The sequence below is a fragment of the Melitaea cinxia genome, chromosome 18 (assembly GCF_905220565.1).
Source record: "Melitaea cinxia chromosome 18, ilMelCinx1.1, whole genome shotgun sequence".
Classification (NCBI taxonomy): domain Eukaryota; kingdom Metazoa; phylum Arthropoda; class Insecta; order Lepidoptera; family Nymphalidae; genus Melitaea; species Melitaea cinxia.
The window spans coordinates 14,163,930-14,190,992 of NC_059411.1; the positions used below are offsets into that span (position 1 = coordinate 14,163,930).

The window sequence follows — 27,063 nt, forward strand, 5'->3', positions numbered from 1 at the left end:
TTTTTTTTAAAGTTGTAGTAGACTAGTTGGCACTTATTGTTAAATACAGCTATTTAAACTATTTATTTGTTAATTAAATTTAGTTTAAATTGTAAGAAAACAATTATTGTACAACGTTGATTTAAAAAAAATGTAAAAATATATAAGCTCGCGTGTTTCGTGTTGTATAAATTATCATAATTAGGCCGCTATAATCTATATATTAATACGTGAAGCCAATACTTTATACCCCTTTTTACGAAAATTACACGAACGGAGGAATGTGAAATTTCGCACACTTATAGTTTATATAGGGAAGGAGTGCAGAATGGTAATATTTTTTAAAATTATGCATAAAAAACATTAAATCAATAAAAAAAAAACATTACACACCTACCATGTATTTGACACACACACACACACACACACGCATATATACTATTTTATTTATTATTATAGAAGTATAGTATTTGACAACAGAACCTTAATAATGCTAAAACTTATAATTTAAATTAATTATAGTCAAATTTCGACCACTGGGCGACTATTACGAGTAGTTACTATAAAAATGAAATGCCGAAATAAATGTGTTTTGAAAGTCTAATTTTCTGATAATTTCAAAGGTCACAATAATTATTTTATTATACTGTGGCCAATACGTATTTCTGTACTGCTCATAATCTGGAGCATCCCGACTAGAGAAGTGCCCAACGTTACTAAAAATCGCAGCTAATGTGAATGTGATGAGTAAGGTGACCAGAGCTCGAGGGGGGGGGGGGATTGGTAGATTAGGCAACGCACTTGGCTAGCTTATGGTGTTGCAAGCGTCTTTAAGTTACCGCAACCGCTTACCATCAGGTGAGCCGCTTGCTTGCCGAACTAGTTTTATTATATCTACTCAATTATTACAATTTAGTGAAAAATATAATAGAAATATCTCTAACTTGATTACTCATTAATAAAGTGTTAAATTGATCTTAACAAAACATAGTAGAATACTGAGTAAATGAGCTTCATTCTTAATGCGTACGGCCAAAGAATGGAACTCTCTACCAGCGTCTGTGTTTACGTAAAACTATAACCTGGGGATCTTTAAGTCGGGAGTGAATATGTTACTTCTAGGTAAGCATGCTCCTAGACTGCATTTTAACTTATCATCAGGTGAAATAGTAGTCAGTCGCCTATCATTGTATAAAAAAATGAACTTCTTCACATTGCTTTCCTAATAAAGACGTTAAACGCGTGTAACTTCTGAATTATTAAAACAACCAAACCACTAAATGGATTAATTCTTTCTTAATTCGTTTTCAAAAAAAAAAAAAAGATTTAAATTAACAAAAAGAAAATTGTCAATAACAAATGTAATTCAGCTAATATAGATTCAGATAATATAAAGCATCACTATATTACGATAAAGTTTTTAACCTGTCAGCGACCCAAACTCCGTGATTTAAATGTTTAAATGCTATATTAAGCAAAAACATGGTAAAATATCCCGTTTCACAAATAAATCAACACGATGCGAGTCCCATAAGTGATGCAAAACCATTAATGTCAACGCAGGAAAACCTGTCCGGGTCGTTAGCTTATATTATAGGCTTGACTTTTTGATGACGATTATGAAAATAATTGTGCTCGCAAATGAGAAAAAAAAACCGACTTCAACGACTCAAAAAGTACTCGTCAGATCTCAATTAAATTAAAATGAGACTATATGAAAAGCATAATCTTTTGATTGAAAAGAATAATCGAAATCAGTTCACCCAGTAAAATTATAACGCATAGTTATCATCATCATCATCATCATCATTCCAGCCTATTGCAGTCCACTGCTGGACATAGGCCTCCACAAGTTTGCGCCAAAAATGCGAGAACTCATGTGTTTTGCCCGTAGTCACCACGCTGGGCAGGCGGGTTGGTGACCGCAGGACTGGCTTTGTCGCACCTAAAACGTTGCCCGTCTTCGGCCTGTGTGTTTCATAGCCAGCGGTTGGGTGGTTATCCCGCCATCGGTCGGCTTCTTAAGTTCCAAGGTGGTAGTGGAACCTTGTTATCCCTTAGTCGCCTCTTACGACACCCACGGGAAGAGAGGGGGTGGCTATATTCTTTGGTGTCGTAGCCACACACCACTATAATATAACGCATAGAATAAATACAAAATGCAGCCGAATTGAGTACCTTATCCTTTTTTTAGTCTATTAAAAATAATCATAGTAAATATAATTTGAGTATCCAAGACAATAAATTATTACTAGACGATTCACAATCCAGTCTACGATATTGTTCTGCTTTTGTCTTATAGTTTTTCTATAAATTGAGCAGCTTGAAATAAAAGCCTATTCCCAAGACACGTTTGGTTCGTTTATCCCCCCATTTAGGTACGTTTTGTTTTTAACTGATATAAATAATCTAGCTATTATTGTACTTCTGTTTTTTATTTTATTGTCATAACACTTTGAGCTTATACTTGTAAAATGACTACGGGGAATAAATTTCAGTTTAAGTTTTTGTCTCACCTCTTGACAACAAATTACTCCCCTAACCATTCCAGAGCTGGAGAGTGTGTGTCCATATACATACACTAATTTACACACTGATTGTCTTTCTTTTTGAAACTGTTGGTTACGTGCCCAGACATAATTATTCAGTTACAATTTGAATGTAATTTACCTTACTACTTATGAACACAGTTCTCGGTGATACAAATAAGCCTATTAAACGTGACCTTTGTCTTGGAATTTATCACAAGACCTACTTTTCTTAGATAATCATCTAGAATACATACTTCATAATACAATAAAATTGACTATGGGTAGTTAATGTAGTAAACATAATAATAATATAATTTATTACCTTTGATCTCTTATAATCATATAATTGACTGTTTATATATCATTGTTCCCAGGTATAATTCAAAACTGACAACGCTAGCTCTACCATCGGTTATCTTTGAGCCAAAGTTTAAAGGATCAGTTCGAAATTTGGTCTACTCAGATTTACCGGGACAGCCACCCAGGAGACAGGAACTGCGGCATTCGAGAGATTTGAAGGTGAGTTCAATTAGTTTCTTAATTTTATGGTAATTGGGAAATTACTGATCTACTTGATGGTATCTAGGGAATAGGCCTACCAACGTCTACCACATAATGTAATAATTTTGATAACGATGGATAAGGACAAATTGATCAACAGTTGGTTACTTCTTCTCTGTTTGTTCTATTAGCGGGATTTATTGCAAACCATTTGATATGAATAAGCATTTGGTTTAAATTTTTTTTTGTAAAAGAAAGGCTAGTTCGTTTCGTTTTTAAATTGAGTAAAGATTAAGCAATCTTTTTCCGTTTTAAGAGTAGATTCAAGTAAAAAAATTCCGAAAAACACAATTCCGCTTAACTAAATTGAAATAGGTACCTAACTCGTAAAATACGAAATGATCGCCTCTCAAGGACTTTTTATTAAAGAAAGAATAAAGCTGAAAAGAAAATAAAAAAATTCCATGCACTCTATATTTTATAAATATCTCAATTTTCTGAGCTCATTGTCAAGCGTTATTATACTACGGAAATGAAAAGTTAGTGTCTTCTAAATAGAGTTCGTTTTAGAACGTACCTTTACTTTGAAAACGTTCAGTAAATCCAACAAAGAAATTCCATGGCGTTCTACTTTAGTTCAAGTCAAAAGCAGAAGCGTGTACAAAGCTTTAATTTCACCGCATAAATGCTTATACCTTTCCACGGATAGCTTAAATAGTATTATTATACATGTATTATAAGACATTTTCGTATGAATTTACTTAAATATCTACCACATGCAAATTGGCTGCAGTAAAGTGGCTGCATATGCTGTGCATGTGCTATAATAGTTATTTACTCGTATTTTGGATATAAGTGTGTGTCTATAGTGTCTAAAATAGCTCATTGAAATGGATATTTGATTTTAATCTTTAAATATTTACTATCATTAATTAAATTTTGACTGCCCTGTAGCGAAAGCGTTGTATAGATCATGTCGGCTTCTTTGTCAACGTCAAAAAGCTGTTTATTATATTTATATGATCTTTATACATACGTTGGCGGTTGAGAGTTTGACCTCTACACATGACAAACATTTGTATTTGTCATACAGATGGTTGCCGTGATCTGGTGTGCAGTACTTGTACACATTTACGGACCGTACTTTTTTAACCTTTGATATTTTTAAAGAAGATACCTTTGTACCTAGAAGGATGTTTACAAGCTAATTTAGTTCTGTACTAGTACTACTACTGCGTACGTACTCTGTACTAGTCGGCAAGCAAACGTACGGCTCACCTGATGGTTAACGATTACCGTAGCTTATAGACGCCTGTAACATCCGAAGCATTGTCTGCGTATTGCTAATCCTATCCCGAATCCTTAGGAGCTCTTGTCACCTTACCACAGGAACACATTACTGCTTGAAAGCAGTATTATTTAGTTGTGATCTTCTGTAAGGTCGAGGTACATCTCCAGTCGAGCTGGGAAATTTCCGGCTGTGCCCTACCTCAGTTAGTTGTAATTAGTTATTTCGATACATTGAATCCCTGATATAGTCTAAATGTGTGTCATAGCGTTTGTGGTCGCAGTCCTCCAAAAGCACTTGACCAATCTTTTGTTTTTTTATCTGTATATTACATACCGATAGTTGATTATGGTGTTCCTATATTTTTCTTTTTAAAATTTACGTGTTTTACTGTTCGCAAGACAGGACAACGTCTGGTGAACTAACTCCAGCTGACCCAGCTCATTTGTATATAAACTATTATTATTCGATAAAACTATCGACGCACGGCTCTTGAATTCTCCAGAACATGCAATGTCGATGAACAGAAGTGGCATTTGCATGTATATTATTCTTGCGTGAACTGTGGGTCGTTAGTAAATTTTACTAAAGGTCAGAGAAAATTCTTTGTATTCCTGTATATCATTTATACTTAGAAAATTATGGAATTTTAGAGATAAAATGTTACTGTGAAAAATTACCCTTAAATGTATATCAATATTTATTTATTTATTAATACTTTATTGCACAATACATTATAGAATTGTACAAAAGGCGGGCTTAATGCTAAAAGCATTCTCTACCAGCCAACCTTAGGACGTACAAGAGCAGACGTTTGTAGGTGTGCAAAATCGATTACCAGTAAAATTCAGATAATCAGTATCGCTTATGTAAGTGTAAATTTATCGCTTAATGATTTTTTACGAAAGCCCAGACATCCCAAGAGATAAAATATGTAAAAAAGTAATAAACACCAACTTTTTTTAGTCAAAAAAATATTTTCAAATTTGTGTCTTAACTTCTGTCTTTGAGACTATTCAGTCGTTGAAGAATTTTTTTTAGAAGAAATTCTGAGATACATTGCCACAAAACTGGAATGAAGCAGTGTGTTTGATTTAGCTGCAACTCTTCTCCGTCATTAATTAATATGACTTCATTCAAGTTAATGATAAAACGCAGTATTAAATGCCACAAAACAATTACACATTCCCTTTGATTATATAGACGTGTCAAGCACATTCCCCTACTTTCTAGAATCAGGTGCATGGTGCTCAAAACTTGTAGATATTTAAGTTAAGCGTATCATTAATTAGGGTACATGGTACATTTGAAAATACCCATACATTTCACTTCTAAGCCGTGTGTTATTTTGTCAGACTAAGAATGAACGATACTGTGTAATTAGAGACGAGAGATAGCGTCTTGGTCTTAAGGAATGTTTGTCTAGCGTTGTATGTTTTAGTAACGGTTTCTTGAGAATACTGCTTCTAGTATTATACCATTCATGTATAAACTATAAAATCTTGTTGGACTAAACAGTAGTAATTTAGTTTAAAAAGATCCTCCTTCACCTAGAACGACTCATATATTGAATATAAGTTTGTTTGCTCGCAAACGATAAAAAACGGACTTCAATTACATTGACAAGTTATACAACGTAAGTAAACGAAAAAAATTAACAAACGCACTAGTCGTCACTACGGTTTTCAACCAACCCGCATTGGAGCAGCGTGGTGGATTAAGCTCTGATCCTTCTCCTACATGGGTAAAGAGGCCTATGCCCAGTAGTGGGATATTACAGGCTGAAGCGACGATTTTCGAAGGTTCCTCTCAATTTCTCTGAGATCCCATCATCAGATGCTGGTTTCCTTATCATGATACCACTCTTGAGATACTTCCTTTCCTATAAAAAAAGAATTATCAAAATCGGTTCATAAACGACGAAGTTATCCTCGAATATACATAAAAAATATATATAGGGTCGAATTGAGTAACCTCTTCCTTTTTTGAAGTCGGCTAAAAAACTATTTTAGGCTAAGACAATCACGATATTTACAACTTAATGTATATTAGGTTTAATATATTTACATAAAAAAATGAGGGAGGACAAAACACAAGTAGCAACTTGTTCAATTTTAAACTTGCCCTTAACATTGATTAAAGTCATTATTTAATGACGCGGAAACGTCAAACTTCAGCAACTGTCAAGTCTTCGAAAGTTTCGAAAGTAGAAAATCTCGGAGTGATCGTATAATATTTAGAACTTAACTTTACATGTCATTAAAATTTTTGATACTTTATATTTTGTGTGTTACAGTAAAAATATTATAAGTATGAAAATATACTACATTTCGAGTACAATTTTTGTATAACTATTAATACTTTTCAAAAGAAACAAAAAAAAAAGAAAAAGATTTTGTTAGTTCCGATTTTTCTCCAATTTAAAATTATGTCGTCGTTATTTGGGCAGATCAATAAATTATAGTTTTTTTTTAAATAGTGTTGTAGTATTTTAATACAATGATTTCGTCAAAGTATTTTTAAAAATACATCAACATTTCAAAGTAAGCCTGAAAATGAATTTGTTGTAGTCACTACCAATTCGATAAAAAAAGCTTAACAACTGTTTCATATTTTTTTTTTTAGTTAAGTTCACTTAAGACTTCAAAAAAGGTAAAGTTTCTCAATTCGAATGTTTTATTTTTATGTATGTTACCTCAGAACTAGTTACTGGGTGGATCAATTTTTTTTGTCGACCTACGTGTGTTCCACTTCATAACTTTTTACTATAACGGCGTTATACGGATTTTGATTATTCTTGTTATAGTCAAAAGCTGATGGTAGGACCCATTTAAATTTGATCGAGGTCTGGATGCCTACTTTTTGAGTAATCTTTAAAAACGCGTTTTTACTTAACAATTTGTTTGTTAACAGTTATATTACTTGTCGATGTAATTGAAGTTGTGTTTTTTTTTTTCGTTTGCGAGCAATCACAATTATTGTATGTTTGAACTGTAACAGTTTATTCAAATGATAATATCAGCAGCTAAGAATATGAAATGTGGCTAAAAGAATGAACTAAAACGAAACTGTTAACTGAGGTAGGGGCTCAGCAGGAAATATCCTGCTCAAAATCTGGAACTGTCCGACTCGGGAAGAATCTCGACCTTATAGAAGATCGCAGAAAGCATCTTACAGAAGATCGCAGCTAAATATCACTACTTTCAAGCAGTGTTGTGTCTGTGGTGAGTTTGGTAATGAGAGCTATCGGGGGGAGGGGTTTGGTGGTAAGGTCGGCCACACGCTTGCGATAATTCTGGTGTTCCAAGCGCCTATAAGATAAGGTAATCACTTAGAATCAAGTTTTTCTCAATATTGATCCTAAAATAATATATTTTTTTAAATCTAATTTTGTACCCAGTAAAAAGAGTTCCTAGAATTTTGTTCTATTCTGAAGTTTTTTTTTCTTACGAAATCACAGTTCAGATGTATAATATTTTTATCTCCGAGGCTCATATGAAATAGTACAATGTTAGATATTTCTATATATATACTTGAAATGTATCGAAACATAAAATGTTATTTCAAACAAATGGAGTCAAGGTGACACCACCAAATAAAATATAGCACCGTCTGGCCGGGTTATAGGTGAAAACGTTACCATTTATCTTTAGTCGCGTTATTTCGGAGGCTGTGTATGCAGACCGAAAGGTCATTCAATTTATTTTCGTAACTTGACCCATTTAGCTTGCGGATTTTGAGCGATGAGTCATTGACTTTGAATTATTTATATGAATTTGTAATTGGATACATTGTGGGACTTTATTTTATTTGTGGATTTTTATTTTAAGTTGAGACGGTAAAGTGAGGACACTAATCTTTCTTAGTACTTTCATTCAAGTGCTAAATTTGTCTTCGAAAATCATCTTACGCTATGCGGTGATTTATCACCAAGACCCTTTTTTAGAATAATGTTTATGTCACTAGATTCAATGGAATCCTGGTCCTAGACTAGGAAAATAATTCCTTAGGGGCTCTCTAAACTTAGTGTGTGTTTCTGTGCGTGCGTGTATGTGTCTGTAGCATCTTTTAAAACATTTAAGATTTCTTCCTTCTACCCCTATATATAATTTGTTTTAAGTCAAGTCTTGCCTTTTAATTTTCTTTTTTGATATTAATAATTTCTAATGTGGTACTAACTAAAAAAAATTCTTTTGAATCTGTCAATCTAAGGTCATCTGAAGTCGAGCTTAAACAATATTTTGCCTTAAATGGCTCTTATCAAAGCATACAAACCTTAAAAAACATAATCTTAATAGTGTTCAATAAACAAATATATCTGACTAGCTACTGCCCGCGACTTCGTCCGCGTTGAATAGTAACTTGAAAAAAAATCCCCAATTTTGAAACATTTTTCATTAGTGCTCCACTGCTATTGATCTTAGTGTGATGATATATAGCCTATAGCCTTCCTCAATAAATGGGCTATCTAACACTGAAAGAATTTTTCAAATCGGACCAGTAATTCTTGAGATTAGCGCGTTCAAACAAACAAACTCTTCAGCTTTATAATATTTGTATAGATTATTACCGAAGTATTTCGGACGTTCAAGCTAGTATATCTTACCAGATAAGGTTGTATAAGGCCCATACATCAAACGCCGGTTCTATTTATCATATGAAGATATTAAGTTTTATACGGCTAGTCGGTGATCTATGACGCTCAGTCTATACTAGAAATAGGACACCATTGTACCGTTTTTAACCGACTTCCAAAAAAGGAGGAGGTTCTCAATTCGACTGTATTTTTTTAACCGACTTCCAAAAAAGGAGGAGGTTCTCAATTCGATTGTATTTTTTTTTTATGTATGTTACATCAGAACTTTTGACCGGGTAGACCGATTTCGACAAATTTTGTTTTAATCGAAAGGTGGTGTGTGCCAATTGGTCCCATTTAACTTTATTCGAGATCTAACAACTACTTTTCGAGTTATATCTAATAATGCGTTTTTACTTGACGCTTTTTTCGTCGACCTACGTTGTATTATACCGCATAACTTTCTACTGGATGTACCGATTTTGATTATTCTTTTTTTGTTAGAAAGGGGATATCCCTAGTTTAATACCGTGATAAGGAAACTAGGATTTGATGAAGGGATCCCAGAGAAACAGAGGGAAACTCTCGAAAAACCGTAATAACTTTTTACTGGGTGTACCGATTTTGATAATTTTTAATTTAGTCGAAAGCTGATATTTATCATGTGGTCACATATAAATTTTATCGATATATGATAAATACTTTTTGAGTAATCTTTGATAACGCGTAGTTGCTTGACTATTTTTTCGTCGATCTACGTTGTATTACATGTCGATGTAATTGAAGTCGGTTTTTTTTTCGTTTGCGAGCAAACACAATTATAACTTAAATTATGATGATCAGTGTCATTTTTATGCAAGGTTTTGGTTATAATTATAATGGTTACAGTAATTAGTTGTTGGGCTTAGCGGTCACCGTATCATACGCTCGTGTGTCTAGACGCCGTTATAGGACCATTGGGGCTCTACATAGGGCCGCATTATTAGTTGTAGCGTTCGTTTGCAAAATTTCACTTTCATTCTCTCTACCAAGGGAAATATATCAGTATGTTTTGTATTAAAGGACAAAAAGTATCCAGTATTCTAGTATGGATTTAAATAAGCAATCCGGTTTTATCCAGTTTTATTTAGTACTTACGGCAAGAAGTTTGGGTAAGGTAAGGACAGAGATTTGTCATAGAATTTTGATTTGAGATGTTACAAAAAAAACAGACAATAATAGACAATTCTTAATATACTTCCTAATTACCTTAGTAAAGACAGAGATTGTAGAAAATTAAAATATCTTAGATTTGACTTCAGCATCGATTGTAGACTACCCTCGAAACTATAGCTCAGTAGATTTTCAACTTACAGAATTGGACTAACAATCCTATTGTAAGAATAGATTAGGGTAAAAAATCAATGGCGTATAACAATAGAAAAATCATTATGACGTGATTGTGACACACTTGGTACAGTAGAATTTGGAATCTGTCAGAAATTATTATTATCAAGTAATACATCGACCTCAGCTATCGATCTGACCTGATTGATTGCGATATGACTTATTTGTAGAATAAGAGGGCTTGATGTAAGCTTGATTCGTGTATGATTTATTCGACGGGATTTCATTTTAGTGTACGAAAGCTTTGCTAATTACAGATGTGTTAGTGCCGTTTTGCTTTAAGTTTGGTTTTAGTTTGATTTGAGTGGAAATGATATATAAATATTTATTTCGCATTATGGCAAAACACATTTCATTCACGAAAAGAAAACAAAAAATAATTGGTTGTCTGTAAAGTTAATTTACGGACGATAGTTTAACGTGATAATGTCACTACAAAACACCTCCTCGGACGCATAGGCTAATCGAGTGTAAGAGAGATAGATGCGGCGCAAGCGTACAATGAGCGTAACGAGACAATGAGCGTAACGTACAATGTGTCATTCTGTTTCGTGCATGCAGCCAATTTTCATCGATTTATTAGACGTTGTCACGTCAAAAAAGTTAAAGTAGTAAAACTTCATATAATTAAAAAAAAATACATTAGGTACATTATAAACTAAGGCAATATACCTAGTGTTATCCAGTAACCTTAGTGTAATCGATGATAGTTATCAACTACACATGAACAAAAAACTTCTTTTTTGTTCATGTGTAGTTGATAACTATCATCGATTACATACATATACATATACCATTACGCTACTTTTGTGATACTTACAAGTTAAAATAAACTAAATGCGCGTTATTTCTTCAACGTAAAACCTTACTCTAAAATTAAAATAGCATCTTTTGATATTTAAAAAAATATTTTCGATAAAGAAGTAGTTCTAAGATAAGAAAAAAAGGTAAGAAAGTGCAGAGTTTCTTGCCAATTCTTCTCTGCAGAATCTACATTCCGAATACGGGCTACAGCTTCACCTTTAAAGATAATAATCACATTAAAATTTTAATTTCTAAATGACGATTCGAAAGTACTTTTGTAGCGTATTTGAATAAAGTTGTTTTTGATTTAGATTTGAGGTATCAAAAAACATAAAATACGAAAAACATACAATAATAGACCTCTCTTAATATGCTTACGTAAATATAAAGCGAAATTTGCTTGTGCGTACAGTAAATAATAAATAAATAAATAAAAATAATTTATTTCTATAATCTTTGTTAAAATTAATCACCGAGTCTTCCCAGTAAGTAGTCAGAGACACTTGTATTGGAAATGACTCGCTGAGTATTTATAGCTTTCTGTATTAGTCAAAATTTTAATGAATTGACAAGGCAAAGAGTATTAATTACTACATAAAATCACTTAAAACTTTGTTACATAAAGCTATTAATTAAATTTAACATAACAAGTTTGTAACTATGCTTCATACGATAACAAAATATAGATCTTAGGATAATAAACACAGCCGCGTCTGTATTACTAACTAGGTTCTGTTCTAATTCCATACATAACACGTTGTTATGAAGCCTGATCGAATAAAGTAATATTTATTTTGATTAAACAGTTATGTTTAGATGACTGACATAATGTGACGCATTTTCTTAATTGTCACTGCTCTTAAATGAATTGTGATGTAATTTGTCACGCTACCAGTTATGTAAACTTATATTATAAAGATGTAAGATTTGATTTTTGTTCCTTTGTAATGGATAACTCATAAAAAAATAGACCCATTTTGAAATTTCTTACACTAATAGTATGCTATGTTATCACTGAATGACGAGATTATATTTTAAACGGGAGAAAACGAAATAGTTACAATTGCGTAATCTAATTCAACATTACCCTAAACTTAATAAGCTTTGAGACCGATATCGAGATTAATTTTAATAAGCATTTTTAAGCGTGTGTTAAAAAAGCCTTAAACATCTATGACTATATTAATATTATTTCATATATTCCATACATTATCGATGAATTATTTTGGCTCATTGATCAAAGAAGAAGAAATAAAAAGCGTTTTAAAAACGATGGTATCGTTTAACGAAAGGTAAGTCAGCTAAAGTACAAAGAAAAGAATGGACGTATTCCCTTATACAATTGGATCGGGAAAAATTAATTGACTGATATTAGAGATGAAAGAATACTTTAGCGCACTTATTAAGTTTGAATGTGTTCTGCAATTTTATCAGGTTTTATTATGAATTTTCTTTGTTTTATTAGTATGTAACGGAAGGCAAAATAATATAGTTATGTAAGTGATATCTGGCGCAGTGGAGGGCTTACAGTATAAAGATGAGTACACCGAAGTTGTGGACGTTTTTGAATGAATGTGTTCAACTGAGTTTTTTTAACCGATTTCAAAGAAGAAGGAGATTATTTAAGCGACTTCAAAAAATTCTTTTATATAATGTATATTAATTTTATGTATGTTCGGGGATAACTCCGTCGTTTATGAACCGATTTTGATAATTCTTTTTTGTTCGAAAGGAGATATCCTAAGGGTGGTACCATGATTAGGAAACCAGGATTTGACGATGGAATCACAGAGAAATCGACGGAAAGCCTCGAAAATTGTAGTTACGACTATTGCGTTTGTTAATTTTTTTCGTCTACTTACGTCGTATTACTTGTCGCCGTAATTGCAGTCGGTTTTTTTCGTTTGCGAGCAAACACAATTATTGAGCTGCTAAATATATTTATTCTTCATAAAAAGTGTTTTGCTATACAAGTATATTATATCTTAGAGTGTGAATTAAGAAACAGTTTCGAATTAATAAAATCTCTTACAGCTCTGGTAGAATTATATACAAGTCACGATCAAGAGTAAGAGAAAAAAGGGCAATAAAATTTTTGTCTGCAAGCGTTCTATTATTGGCGTTAACTTTCAACTACAAATTGACTGTTAAAGTCAATCGTGAGCTGGGTCAGTTATAAATGTGCACAGGATATTTTATATGACCTAAATTTTGATTTTCTGGACTACTTCGTACATTTTTGCTATAAACCTTATTCGATTTATTACGATGACTTAGACAAAAACAACCACTTTGGTATGATGATGCGTGTGTCACGTGCGTACGTCTAGACACCGGCTATTTGCGGGTTTGATTCCCGCACCGGGATGCATTTGTATTTGTGCAAATATTTCTTTCCAGTTTGCATGTCCTTGTGGGTCTCCCCACCGTGCCTCGGAGAGCACATTTGTCAGTCTTGTTTCTAATATCATATACACCTGATAGTAATCGTTACTCATAGTAGGAAATATATCTTTCAAGCCGCAGTGTAGAGCGGTGCATTAAGCTCCAATAATTTTCCTACATGGAGAAAATGTCTGCTGACCCCGCAAACGTTGTTTTGCCATATATGTTATTAACCCCCTTACCCCCCCCCCTATAACTTAGGCCTATGAAAAATAGATGTTGACCGATTCTCAGACCTGCCCGATATGCACACAAAATTTCATAAAAATTGGTCTATCCGTTTCGGAGCAGTATTTCAACTAACTTTTGTTTAACTGAGGTAGGGCACAGCAGGAATTTTGCTGCTCAAAATATGGAGCAGCCCGACTGGGGTAACTTCAACCTTACAGAAGATCACAGCAAAATAATACTGTTTTCAAGCAGTATTGTGTTCCTGTTGGTGAGTAAGGTGACTAGAGCTCCTGGGGGGATTGGGGATTGGGTCGGCAACGCGCTTGCGATGCTTCTGGTGTTGCAGGCGTCTATAAGCTACGGTAATCGCTTACCATCAGGTGAGCCGTACGCTTGTTTGCCGACCTAGTGACATAAAAAAAAAAAAACATTGTGATACGAGAATTTTATATATAAGATATATAATATGTCAAAAAGGAATATTATCAAAAAGGAATTCCGTTTTACAATTTTTTCAATTCTACTGTTAAAACGACCTAAAATAATTTAAAATATACTATCTAATACGCTTTCATACAAATACTACGATTTCTGAAAGATTTCTATTTAAATTTTTCAATTAGAAAAGTGGTACAATTCGTTCCTTTGATTTTCTTAAAGCAATGATATAAAAATAATTTTATATTGTTCAACTACTTTGTTATCTTTCCTAATTTCGTTTAATCTTCTTACGTTTCAGATTATCTGCTTTATAGCTAAACTTAATCCGTTTACTCTTTCTCTTAATAAGAAAATTCCTATATTATATTATATTATAGATAGAATTACTATGTTTAGATATTTCTCTTGAATACATTTTTATTAGTTGTTTTTTTGTTTCTTCAAAATTTAGGTTTTCATTTCGAAAATTTGTCTAGACACCGACAGTCGCGGGCCAAACCCCGCTGAGTCAAATTTTTTTTTTTTTGCATTGCATGGATGTTTTTGCGTTCTTCCACCTCATTCCTTGGAGATATCTCCTAAAAATCATAACTCTTGGTAGAGATCCGTCAATCTGCAACAGCACATAGTCATGGATAAAACTTAAACTTTGCTCCAATACGTTGTAATTAACAAAGTTTCTTTATAGCAGTGACATTTACAGGCTTTTTTATTCAAATGTCGTTAAAGTATAATTTTTTTTTTTTTAAATCTGTAAAGATTGTCTGTAATTGTAAAATGATACTACTGTGTGGCTAAGGCACTAAAGAATATAGCCACCCCCTCTCTACCCGTGGGTGTCGTAAGAGGCGACTAAGGGATAACACAGTTCCGCTACCACCTTGGAACTTAAAAAGCCGACCGGTGGCGGGATAACCATCCAACTGCTGGCTTTAAAATACTCAGGCCGAAGACGGGCAGCAGCGTCTTCGGTGCGACAAAGCCAGCTCTGCGGTCACCAACCCGCCTGCCCAGCGTGGTGACTATGGGCAAAACACATGAGTTCACGTTATTTTTGGCGTAAACTTGTGGAGGCCTATGTCCAGCAGTGGACTGTATAGGCTGTAATGATGAATTGTACAATGATTATAATAAGCAATTCAGTAGCATTAGAATTTATAGATAGACAAAGTAACTAAGAAAGGACGACGGTCGCGCACTGGCTATGTCGCTGGCTGTCGTGAGTTCGATCCACGCTCTGATCGCTATGATTTTTGAAGTGAAACTTCTTTAGGTGTATGAGGGGTAAAACTTTTACGGATCAAACGCATCACGGCGTCACGAGTCATGAATTTTTAAACGTCCATACCACGTTAAATACGCCTATTCTCATCCGATCACCGAAGTTAAGCAACGTCGGCCGCGGTCAATACTTGGATGGGTGACCGCGTGGGAACACCGCGTTCTCAATTCGACTGTATTTTTTTTTTTTAATGTATGTTACTTCAGAACTTTTGACTGGGTGGAGCGATTTCGACAAATTTTCTTTTAATCGAAAGGTGGTGTGTGTCAATTGGTCCCATTTAAATTTATTTGAGATCTAACAACTACTTTTTGAGTTATATAGGAAACCAGGATCTGATGATGGGATCCTAGAGAAATCGAGGGAAACTCTCGAAAATCCGTAATTACTTTTTATTGGGTGTACTGATTTTGATAATTCTTTTTTTGTTGGAAAGGGAATATCCCTAGTTTAGTACCATGGTAAGGAAACCAGGATCAGATGATGGGATTCTAGAGAAATCGAGGGAAACTCTCGAAAATCCGTAATAACTTTTTACTGGGTGTACCGATTTTGATAATTTTTAATTTAATCGAAAGCTGATGTTTATCATGTGGTCACATATAAATTTTATCGAGATCTGATAACTACTTTTTGAGTAATCTTTGATAACGCGTAGTTACTTGACTATTTTTTCGTCGATCTACGTTGTATTACTCGTCGATGCAATTGAAGTCGGTTTTTTTTCGTTTGCGAGCAAACACAATTATTGTTTTTTTTTTTCAATTCGTTTTTTAAATAGGTTTTTATTTGAATTAGTTTGCCGAAGAAGTTTCACTTCTGACATGTGTACTTTGTACGCACGCAATTTTTTTCTTATTCAACTAGTTCAGCACACAAGCGTACGGCTCATTTGATGGTAAACGATTAGCGAAGCTTTAGCCTACTAAACTTACTAACAGATAGGCCTACATAGATTGTAAACAGTGACGTAACAGAAGCCATAGTAGCATCCCACTACGATAGTATCCTTACAATGGCGCGCACTTCATTGGGTAGATATTTCTGAGTTTCTGTTCGGGGGTGGACGGTGGCCGTTGTGATATACGGCGTCAAAGGTAATGTTATATTTATAATATACATAAAAAAAACATGAGTGTGGAGTATGAAAGAAAAAAATGGCATGTTTAAAATTAAAAAAAAAATATCTTTTATTATTTTAAATAGGTTTAGGTAATATTAGATATTACAAAGCTATTTAAAAAAATACTTTGCAATATATTTTATCTTAATAATTATATTCTATTGTTAAATTAATTTGGCGTCATAATAATAAATTACATAAAAAGTCCCTTAATACAGTCCCAAAATACGAAACCTGTGTTTTCACCTCTTATATTAGGTAAAATCAAAAGAGGATTTATTCGCGTAACATTTTAAAGCACTTTTCTACCAAATCACTTATTCAATGAAAGTTCACCGTCTGAAAGCGTTGATTCTGTAATTCTTTTTTTTTTTAAATCACAGATTCATAAATTACACATGACAAGCAATAATAAATAACGCCCAAGATTTTATTTGCCAAGCCCACGCATGTCTGTTATTTTAATATTGCGTTTCGTAATAATATGTATAATTCCCTAGAAGTTCCTCGCGGTTTCACAAGGCTTAATTTGAGGAAACACCAACCGCTGTACCGCGCGTGTGGCATATACGCACCTAAACACCGGTAGTTTGCGGGTTAGGTTACCGCTTGGGATGAATATTCGTATTTTGACAAATATTTCATTGCGGCTCTCCCCACCGTGCTTCTGAGAGGACGTTAAGCTGTCGGTTTCGGTTCGGGCGTTGTTATTATCGGATAGTGATCGTTACTTACACGAAGAAAAAGGTCTATACCCAGGTCAATAGAATGTTACAGGCTATATCGATCGAAGTTGAGGAAAAACTTACTAAAATGTTAAATATTCCATAGCCGTCATCGGTAAATGGACTGCCCAATACAAGAATAATAGAATATAGCACAATCAAATAAACATAGATTGTGAAATATTAACTTTGATGTCTAAATGGAAACCTAAAAAGACAACAATGAGACTATTCAGCCTATTATCAAGTTCCATTCAAATCCGTAAAGCCGTAGTACAATAAAAATGTAATTTTCATATGACCTGACACAGTTCCAGCCTCGTGAATGATAAGTGCCAACAATTTGTCATACAAAGAGTTAAGTTGACCTGCTTGGCACGTTCACCATTAAATGTTATAGCGTTTATATTAACAATGTGTTAATGGAACTCCCCATTGTGTCTCGGAGAACACGTTAGTACACAGAGTAGGGAATATATCCCCCAACCAGCATTTTAGCAGCGTGGTGGATTAAGCTCTGATCCTTCTCCTACATGGGGAAAGCTATGCCCAGCAGTGGGATATTACAGGCTGAAGCATAATTTTCCTAATGTTAGGCATTTTGAAATTGCATAAAAGTTTTCTTTGACGGGAAGAACTTTTTATTTTAGCCTTTTTATTCAAACTTCTACATTACAACAGACAATGCTAAAATGACAATTTCTTACATAATAATAATAATAATAATAATATTCTTTATTGCACACCATTAAAAGATACAAACAAAAGTAGTATAATTAGAGGAAGATGTACAAAGGCGGTCTTATCGCTAAAAGAGCGATTTCTTCCAGACAACCTTTGGGTATAGGACAGCGCATAGAAAAGCGGCATCTATGTATGATTATAATACGTTTAAATATTATGTTATCACATTTTGTCGAAACATCGTTACAATATGAAATTCGATGTAATCCAATAAATATTTAATTAAAATATTATATTACAAGTCCAAATCCGACCATATGTTTTCACTTCGGCTGGCACGCCACCCACGCAGACGAACACATTACCTGCGTTCCAAAATGGTTGTTAATATTTCACAGCAAATTAAGCAATTATTGTTCCATTCTCGAGGCCGCTAAAGGTCGTTTTCGGGTGCACCATTCATCATAATATTCAACTCTTTACTTAATGTATTCTCGAGGGACAATAGGGATAATACGAAGGAAGTTTTAATGTAGCGTCAAGCAGTATTTCGCGAAAATTGTCAAATAAATAATAAATATTATAATGTTTAGCATTTGCTCTTTTGAAATATACGAGTAATGCAATAATGCGAACGGTCGTTTGTTTTCAATGGAATTCCAAAGGATTTTGTGTATATTATAAATGAGAAATTAATTGAACGTGATATAAATTATGTTGCTTGATTTCCAAATAATTAAAAAAAAATGGTTATAGAAAAGTGACATTAATAAAAAATAGCAAAGCGCATTTAAAGTTTTTACTTTTATTAAAATTATTAATTTTTCCTCATAATTTTTATATTTACAGGTAAGTGTTACATATAATTTTAAAGATATTTACATAAAGATTAATATCGCTGTTATTTTAAAAAATAAAAATATTGATTAAAAATGGCAGAGCGACGTTTTTCTACAATCAATATGGCGATGACCGCAGAGTACTGAAATGACACTGGTGTCATCTAGTGTGCTTGACGTGTAATTTTATAAAGGGTCTTTTGTTGTTAACAGACTCTTTCCCACAATAACTTTATTTTTAGGAAATTTTGAGAAATGTCACGACGATTGTTATTTATTTACATAGATATTATATAAAAGTTAGTATAACACGAAAGTAAATTAACTATTGATACTTATTTGGGAATTGGGGGTAGGGTCGGCAACGCGATGCTTCTGGGGTTACAGATGTCTATAAGCTACGGTAATCGCTTACTAACAGGTGAGCTGTACGCTTGTTTGCCGACCTGGTTGTATCACAAAAAAAAAAACTTGTTCTCAAAATCAAAATCAAAAAAACAGCTTTATTCAATTAGGCCCCAAGAGCACTTTCAAATCGTCATTTTACAAATTAAAACTTTAAAAATAAAGTTTTATTTTTGTAAAAGTAAAGCTTCTGAACTGAAGTGAACACAAAAAATATACATTTAAACCTGCAGTAAAAGCCTTAACTTGTGCTTTTTTAAAATTGTGTTATTTTCGTAGTATCAACATAAGCACGCCATCGCTTTGTCTTGTATCGAGCAATATTTTCTAAGACGCTTTTACTATCTGAAACGACGAAATTGCCATCATTCCTGCTCCTCACTTAACACGCCACGTACTCAAGTGCCTCTGAAATTGCTGTTTTTACAGTCCCGCTGTCGTGATTAAAACTACGAGTATTCTAATAAAGTTGAAAATTTTATTCATGCTTATAAATTGAATTAAAGTGATCTGTTTTATTGTATGGTTTTACATGAATCTTTAATGGATTGTAACATATATAGACTATTTTATTTATTAGGACGTTTACCATATATCTTTTTAAGATCTACCGCTATAGTCATTTTGAAAATACCGATGTTTCGGTGACGTTGCCGACACTACGGTGATGGGCATTTTCCATGTCTAACATTTATCTGAGATAGAGCTCAGCAGAAAATTTCCTGCTCAAAATATGGAGTAGCCCGACTGGGGTTGTACCTCGACCTTACAGAAGATCACAGCTTAGTAATACTGCTTTCAAGCAGCATTGTGTTCCTCTTGGTAAGGTGAATAGTGCTCCTGGGGGGATTGGAGATAGGGTCGGCAACGCGCTTGCGATGTTTCTAGTGTTGCAGACGCAGCATAAGCTACGGTAATCGCTTACCATCAAGTGAGCCGTACGCTTATTTGCCGAACAAGTTATATATTAAAGAAAATAAATTAAATAAAGCATGTCTTTAAATACGATGGATTTTTTGGTTGTAAAAAATTGAATTCGTAAAACACGAAAGCAGCTTAAAAATCTATACAAATAAATAAAATTGGAGTGTCTGTTTGTAATATATAAATAAACGCTTTTTACTAAATGCATATAGAATGTTAACACGGTACAAATACCAAAATAACATTTTTTTACAATTTTTGTCTGTCTGTCTGTCTGTTTGTTCCGGCTATAATCCCTGAAACGGTTGGACCATTTTGACGGGACTTTCATTGGCGATAGCTGATGTAATAAGGAGTAACTTGAGCTACTTTTATTTTATAACTCTGCGAACCGAACAATAACTTTTTTGTTAAATTCCACGCAGACATAGTCGCTGGCACAGCTGGTTAAAATAAAAATAAAAATATAAATAAATTACAAAATGCTTGCATCGTTAGTTAAAATTTCTTTGAGTATTAGTTCATAAAAAATATTTGTCATTGATTCTTCATTTACAAATAAATGTTGTATATTTGTGCGAACTGTTTCAAAAGACCGACTTTTAATTAAACGCTTTGAACTTTTATCTTAGAAACAGTTATGAAATCTTCTTAATTAACGTCTACGTTCCTTCATTTAGTCGAAGTAATGTTTTCATTTGTCTATTTTAGTAACTCTATGACACATTAAATTAAAACTAATGAAATTAATTTAATTATCATAACTTATGTATTGTAGTTGTAACATCCCACTATTGGGTATAGGCCTCTTTCTCCATGTAGGAGAAGGATTGGAGCCTAGTCCACCACGCTACTCCACTACAGGTTGGCGGATAAGTTGCCTACTATGAGTAACGGTCGCTATCAGGTGTACATGATTACAACCGAGACCGACGGCTAAACGTACTCTCCGAGGCACGGTGAAGAGACGTACAAAAATTGCACAAACACCCAGACCACGGGCAATATTTGTTTGTCGTGTGCGAGGATCGAACCCGCAACCGCCAGCGCAACTGATAGGTATTTATGATAACAAACGGAATCGACAGCTTAACGTGCTCTCCGAGCCACGCTGACGACATTCAAACTGAAAAGAAATATTTGTACATATACATATCCATCCCGAGCGAGAATCGAACCCGCATACCGTCGGTGTTTTAGGCGACTTCTCGCACCACTACACCAGAGCGGTTATTTTGTTTGAGTTCTATTACAATACTGAATTGAAATTAGAATTTCCTAAATTATTTGAAAAGTGATATTTTCGTACGTAAATTAATAATATAACCTTTAATATAATCAGTTAAAAATAAGCGCACTTGATCGGTACTCTCGTATAATCAGTTTTATGCGAGTAATTGAAAATCAATTAATTTTCGCCTGCTAATTAATAACACCTGCGAATCCGATGTAGTTAATAAACCCACTCGAACATAATAGTCTGACGTACACGGTGATTGCCGGCCATCTTGTGTCGTCATCAATCTGACACGTTACACGCACACACATTTAACTCGCACACATGCACAAGTCATATACAACGTACACGTTAAATTTAGGTTGAAATTCATATTGATTTTATTAGTCTACGGAAACAGTGTTATTCCTTGATAGTCATATGTTTATACTAATGTAATACGGGGTGATTATTGTTTAACGAATTTGATATATAGGTTGAATGCTGTAAATAATTGTCGCGTATCTTAAATTATATGTTAGTGCCTTTTGAAGTTGAGTAGTTGAAGTTGAAGTACGAAGAAAAAACTTTTAAAAACTTTAATTCCATAACTATTCCATTCCACCTATTCCATTCCATTAGTAACAAGAGAATTAGACGAGAAAAAAAGACGAGAATTGGAGTTCTAATTTAATTGAAAATGGAATAATTTCAAATTCTAAATTTATACATTACTGTTATTCTTATTTCATATAACTATAACATCGAAAAGCGAAGTAATAAATTCTCCTAACTTACATATTATATTACCTATTCTCCTATCTTACATATATTAGCTATAAATGCTAACGCAGAAGAAATGTGGTAACCAATGTACACATAAACTTAATTACTTTAAACATTTGACATAGGTACAAAACTAGATATAGCTGTACCAACCAAGCACCTGTTTCGTTCAATTCCAAATGCTTTGTCATTAAACGATCTCACGAACAATTAATTATTCTGGATCCAAGGCACTCTACCTGAAAACAGTTTGTTGTTTGTGTAACAAGAAATGTTAGTATATTTAATGATATCATAATAATGGCAACTCAAACTCTTGGGTATTAATACAAATATTAAACTCGAACAGTAAAATATAAATTAACTATGAACTTATGAACTTCGAGAGTTAGTTACAATGCTATGAGTTTGAAATTGTATTTTATATACCTAAGTTGTCTTAGGGCTTGTTGTACCTTTTCCCGATAAAGTGGTAAATTATCTATTAGTAATGTGCAAGATAAAATGGTTTAATTAATGGCCCCTCTCTTACCGTGGGTGTTGTAAGAGGCGACTAAGGGATAACATAGTTCCGCTACCACCTTGGAACTTGAAAAGCCGACCGATGGCGGGATAACCATCCAACTGTTGGCTTTGAAATATACAGGCCGAAGACGGGCAGCAGCGTCTTCGGTGCGACAAAGCCAGCCCTGCGGTCACCAACCCGCCTGCCCAGCGTGGTGACTATGGGCAAAACACATGAGTTCACGCTATTTTTGGCGTAAACTTGTGGAGGCCTACGTCCAGTAGACGATACGACTACTACGACTACGACTGTAAAGGCTGTAATGATGATTCTAAAGCTTTCACCATAATATAGATCTCTGAGATTTTCTGAGGATTTGTATCTTCTATGTATAAATAGTGTTTGGTTATAATGGTATGTCATTTGTGAATTTTATTAAAGCGATTTTAAAGAACATAATAATGTTTCGTATTGCACTATAATTAGGTACAACAAGAATTCACGATATTTTGATCGCGTTGCTTTAATAGTATTTTGAAAACTTGCTAATCTCAGGATAATTTTAATTCATAACTAACACAATATTCCTAATGAAGATATTTGATTCGCCATTGTGCACAGAATGTGACCGAGTAGAGGATACATATCATGTTTTAATGGAATGTGTGCGAATTGAAACTGAAAGAAGTTTGTTTTTTATGCAGTACTCAGAATATAATTTAAATAATGTGGTGGTATTCAATAGTATCTTGGCTTCACCAACTTCTGAAGAGAGAAATGTTTATAAATTAGTCCTAATATATTTAAAGAGAGGTTGTTGATTTAGTTAAGAATGATGGAGGTGACGTGGTCACTGTGTGACAAATCACCTGTTTTTTAAAGATTAAAAAAAAAAACATAATAACATTGTAACAAGAAAATATCATCACGTAAATGTCAACCCACTTCATTATAAAAAGTGCGAGTATTAACTATTTTAAAGTAAGAATTTTCCAAATGCAATTTTAATCGAAAGGTGGTGACTCGGTTAAGAATGTTCGAGTACTCTTACAGTGAGTGGGGCCACCGACTGTCGAAGCACCATTGTGTAAGAATAATGTATAATGTGGTCCCACTTACCATTATATTAGTTTTTATGAAAACTAAATTGGATTAAGAACGAGTAGTGAAAACTTTATAGATATTATTTCAGCTCATTTGTATTTTGAATATCTTAAAAGTGTTTTTTTAGTATTGAGATTCTAAATATCTTTAAAATATTTATGTAAAGTTGCACATTTCATGCTTATTTTTCGACTTATCTTTGAAAAGTTTTGTATTCTATGAAGCGATTAAGTTGTAAGGTACAAAAATTGTTTGACAAACGTCTGCGAAACCAGTGCATTACTAGTGCATTACTGTCAACCCAGCGTACCCCAAAATACTCTTGGTATCTTAGTTACCAGCAAGTTATTATTTGCTTTATACTACGTTATTAAAATCTTATATAGTATCATGACGTAATAGAAAAAAATCTTTCTAAGCCTATAGAATCCGACAAAGTACCTACCTATATAATAATGTCTGTATTAATATGTGCCTGGTACCAATATTGTTAGTTACATTTAGAGTTTTCGTAGTAAAGCCGTATTAAAGTAATACGTAGACACTTCTATTAGAGATAAAAATATTTTCAAGGGTTGAAATTAAAATGTGTGTAAAAATCATATAAATCTTAAAAATCGTATTAATTAACGTACGTTGGTGTTATGTTTCGCCAGTTTTATTTACATTGAGGGCTTGTTTTGCCTATAGCTGATAAAACTAATTAAGTAAACTTTAAATTCAGGAGTCGTAGTTTATTCATTTTACCTCCTGCTGATAAAACCTATCTGTAACTTATTTGCTAGGTAAACTATCAGCAACCGGTGCAACGGGTTCTCTAAAAATAAATTCAAAATAATTATTGTTAGCACATATATATGACCATTAAACGTACAAAAAAATGTGGTGTCGTGGGGCACCAGATAGGAACGAAGTTCCCTGTTATAAAATATTAATTTCAAGTTCTATTCGAGCTACAAAGAAAATAATTATTCGGGAATACATTTTATTATGATTTTTTTATCGATTAAAAAAAAACTACTTTATAAAATTATCTCTACACCTTTATTTTATTTACAATGATTCATAAAAATGTATAATAATTATCGAATGATATGATAATAGCAAACTTTAATAATAGTAACAGTCATCACGTGGACAGATCATAAAGTAGTATTAGACACTGTATAGCTATCATACATTGACTATACATTTTTTTTTATATCACTAGTTCGGCAAAGAAGCTTATAGACGCCTGCAACACCAGAAGCATCGCAAGCGCGTTGCCGACCCAATCCCCAATCCCCCCCAGGAGCATAAATAAAAAATACATAAAAAAACTCACGCTTTTTTAACGTCACGGACGTTTTCTGCCGGCTAAGGTACCTAAGCAACGCCCTGTAAGAAACTTCGTTCCAGTAATTACATACAAACAAAGATAAATCCATGTAATTTTTAAAGTAGAATCGCGTACAAAGCTTTGCGATACTTATGTAACGATGCTACATAAGAAGTGCGGTGAAATCATCGTTCCGACGTTATTTACGTCGGTTTTTATCGTAAATAGCTTTATTAGTCGTAAATGCATGTTATAAATAAGAGAAATGAGTGTATTAAAGATTGTATTTAGGTCTCTAACGATAAAACAACGATAGTTATGAATTTATAGCACAATAAATGTACTTGACGTTTGCGTCTAAATTTTGTGGCCTCGATTGCGTTCTTTCGATTGATATATTTTATGATCTGGGAAATAATTACCATACGGCTTTTAAGTGAAATTCTTTTTGAAGTAAAACTTCTTTAAGCACGCTTGACTTCGGGAGTCAGCTGGTGAATGCGTGACGAGAGCGTTATGGAAAGTATGATTTGGCGAGGCGAACGGAAGTTGAGGGGAAGATAAAAAAGTTAGCGAAGGTAGAAAGAGAGGTAGTTACGTTTTGTACGTTTTACTTTAGTAGTCTAAAGCACTCCCGTTTTTTATTTGTAACTTAAAGTATTATAACGAACTTTTTAATAAAATTCATAAATCTAAGTAGATTGAATGTGTGAATAATACAAGATATATAAAAATTTTCGTAATCTTTTTCATCTGAAACGTAAAAAAGGAAAAGGACTATCTCTAAAAAAAAAAAAAACAGACGTAGCGTGGTTTAAATAAAATAATAATAATACAATAAATATTTGGAAAAAAGTTACATTTTGTTTGTTTAACGCTTTTAGACGAATGAAAGTTTTTCGTGACATATTCATATTCATATATTCACTGAATAAAGATTTATTCAGTTATGACTCAACATTAATGTAAAATAACATACATAAATAATACACTTACAAGTTAAAAAGTATGTAATAGTATTAAGTATGAGTTACATCAGAATATCCATTTGAACCCCTCAGCTCACAACGTCTTAAGGGCTCAGTCGTTATAACATACGCGTGTGATGTTATTATCTGTTAGCGATGACAAATGTAAATGACAACTTAGTGTTCAATGTAATGTTATGTAATCTAGTCATTTTATATCTTGAAAAGTATAAGTTATAGTTGTAGTTTAGTTTTTGAAGTACAACTTCTTTACCCATACTTGACTTGGGGAGTAAGCTGGTGAATGCGTGACAAGAGCGTTAAATAATAATAAAAAATGTTTGAGCCAATAACGCAGTCTCAACTTTAAGCTATCTAGGCATCTACAACTTCTTTCAGTTCAGTTCAGTTCAGCCTATTGCAGTCCACTGCTGGACATAGGCCTCCCCAAGTTCGCGCCAGACATCCCGGTTTTCCGCAATCCTCATCCAGCCAAACCGGCAATCTTACGTAGATCGTCGGTCCAACGGGCCGAAGGACGTCCCACACTGCGTTTGCCAAGACGCGGTCTCCATTCCAGGTCTGCTCCAACGGCCATCGGTCCTGCGACACAGATGACCAGCCCACTGCCACTTCAACTTGCTAATTCTGTGGGCTATGTCGGTTACTTTCGTTCTCTCGCGGATAGTCTCATTTCTAATCCTATCTTTGAGAGAAACCCCAAGCATAGCCTTTACAACAACTTCTTTAATGTTATGTATTTGCAACTGTAGAATTTCTTGCTGTTCATTCACAACAGAATCTATATTATTAAAAGGTAGCATCATAATAACTATAATAAATGTATTAAAGGCTTATACTAATACAATTTTTAGAATAACGATTCAAGATTGCGTTTAAAGCCTAGTTGAATAAAGAAATTTTGGATTTATTTTGTTTATGTGTCTATTGGCGGTAGTAATCAATTAACACCAGGTAGTGCAGTCTGCTCGTTTGCTAATATACTTATAAAAAAAATAATCCATATAAATACAAATGAATGTTGCTAAGCGCTTAACTCGG

At 33.6% G+C, this 27,063-nt stretch overlaps 1 protein-coding gene across 1 annotated transcript in view; it reads left to right on the forward strand.

Annotated features, from left to right (window-relative positions):
* The window catches only part of LOC123662146 (neurexin-1), a 241,188-nt gene that overhangs the window by 72,166 nt on the left and 141,959 nt on the right, over positions 1 to 27,063 (forward strand). The window contains exon 3 of the mRNA XM_045597031.1: positions 2,885 to 3,029. Coding sequence (XP_045452987.1) covers positions 2,885 to 3,029 — 145 coding nt within the window. The remainder of the gene's footprint in view (positions 1 to 2,884; positions 3,030 to 27,063) is intronic.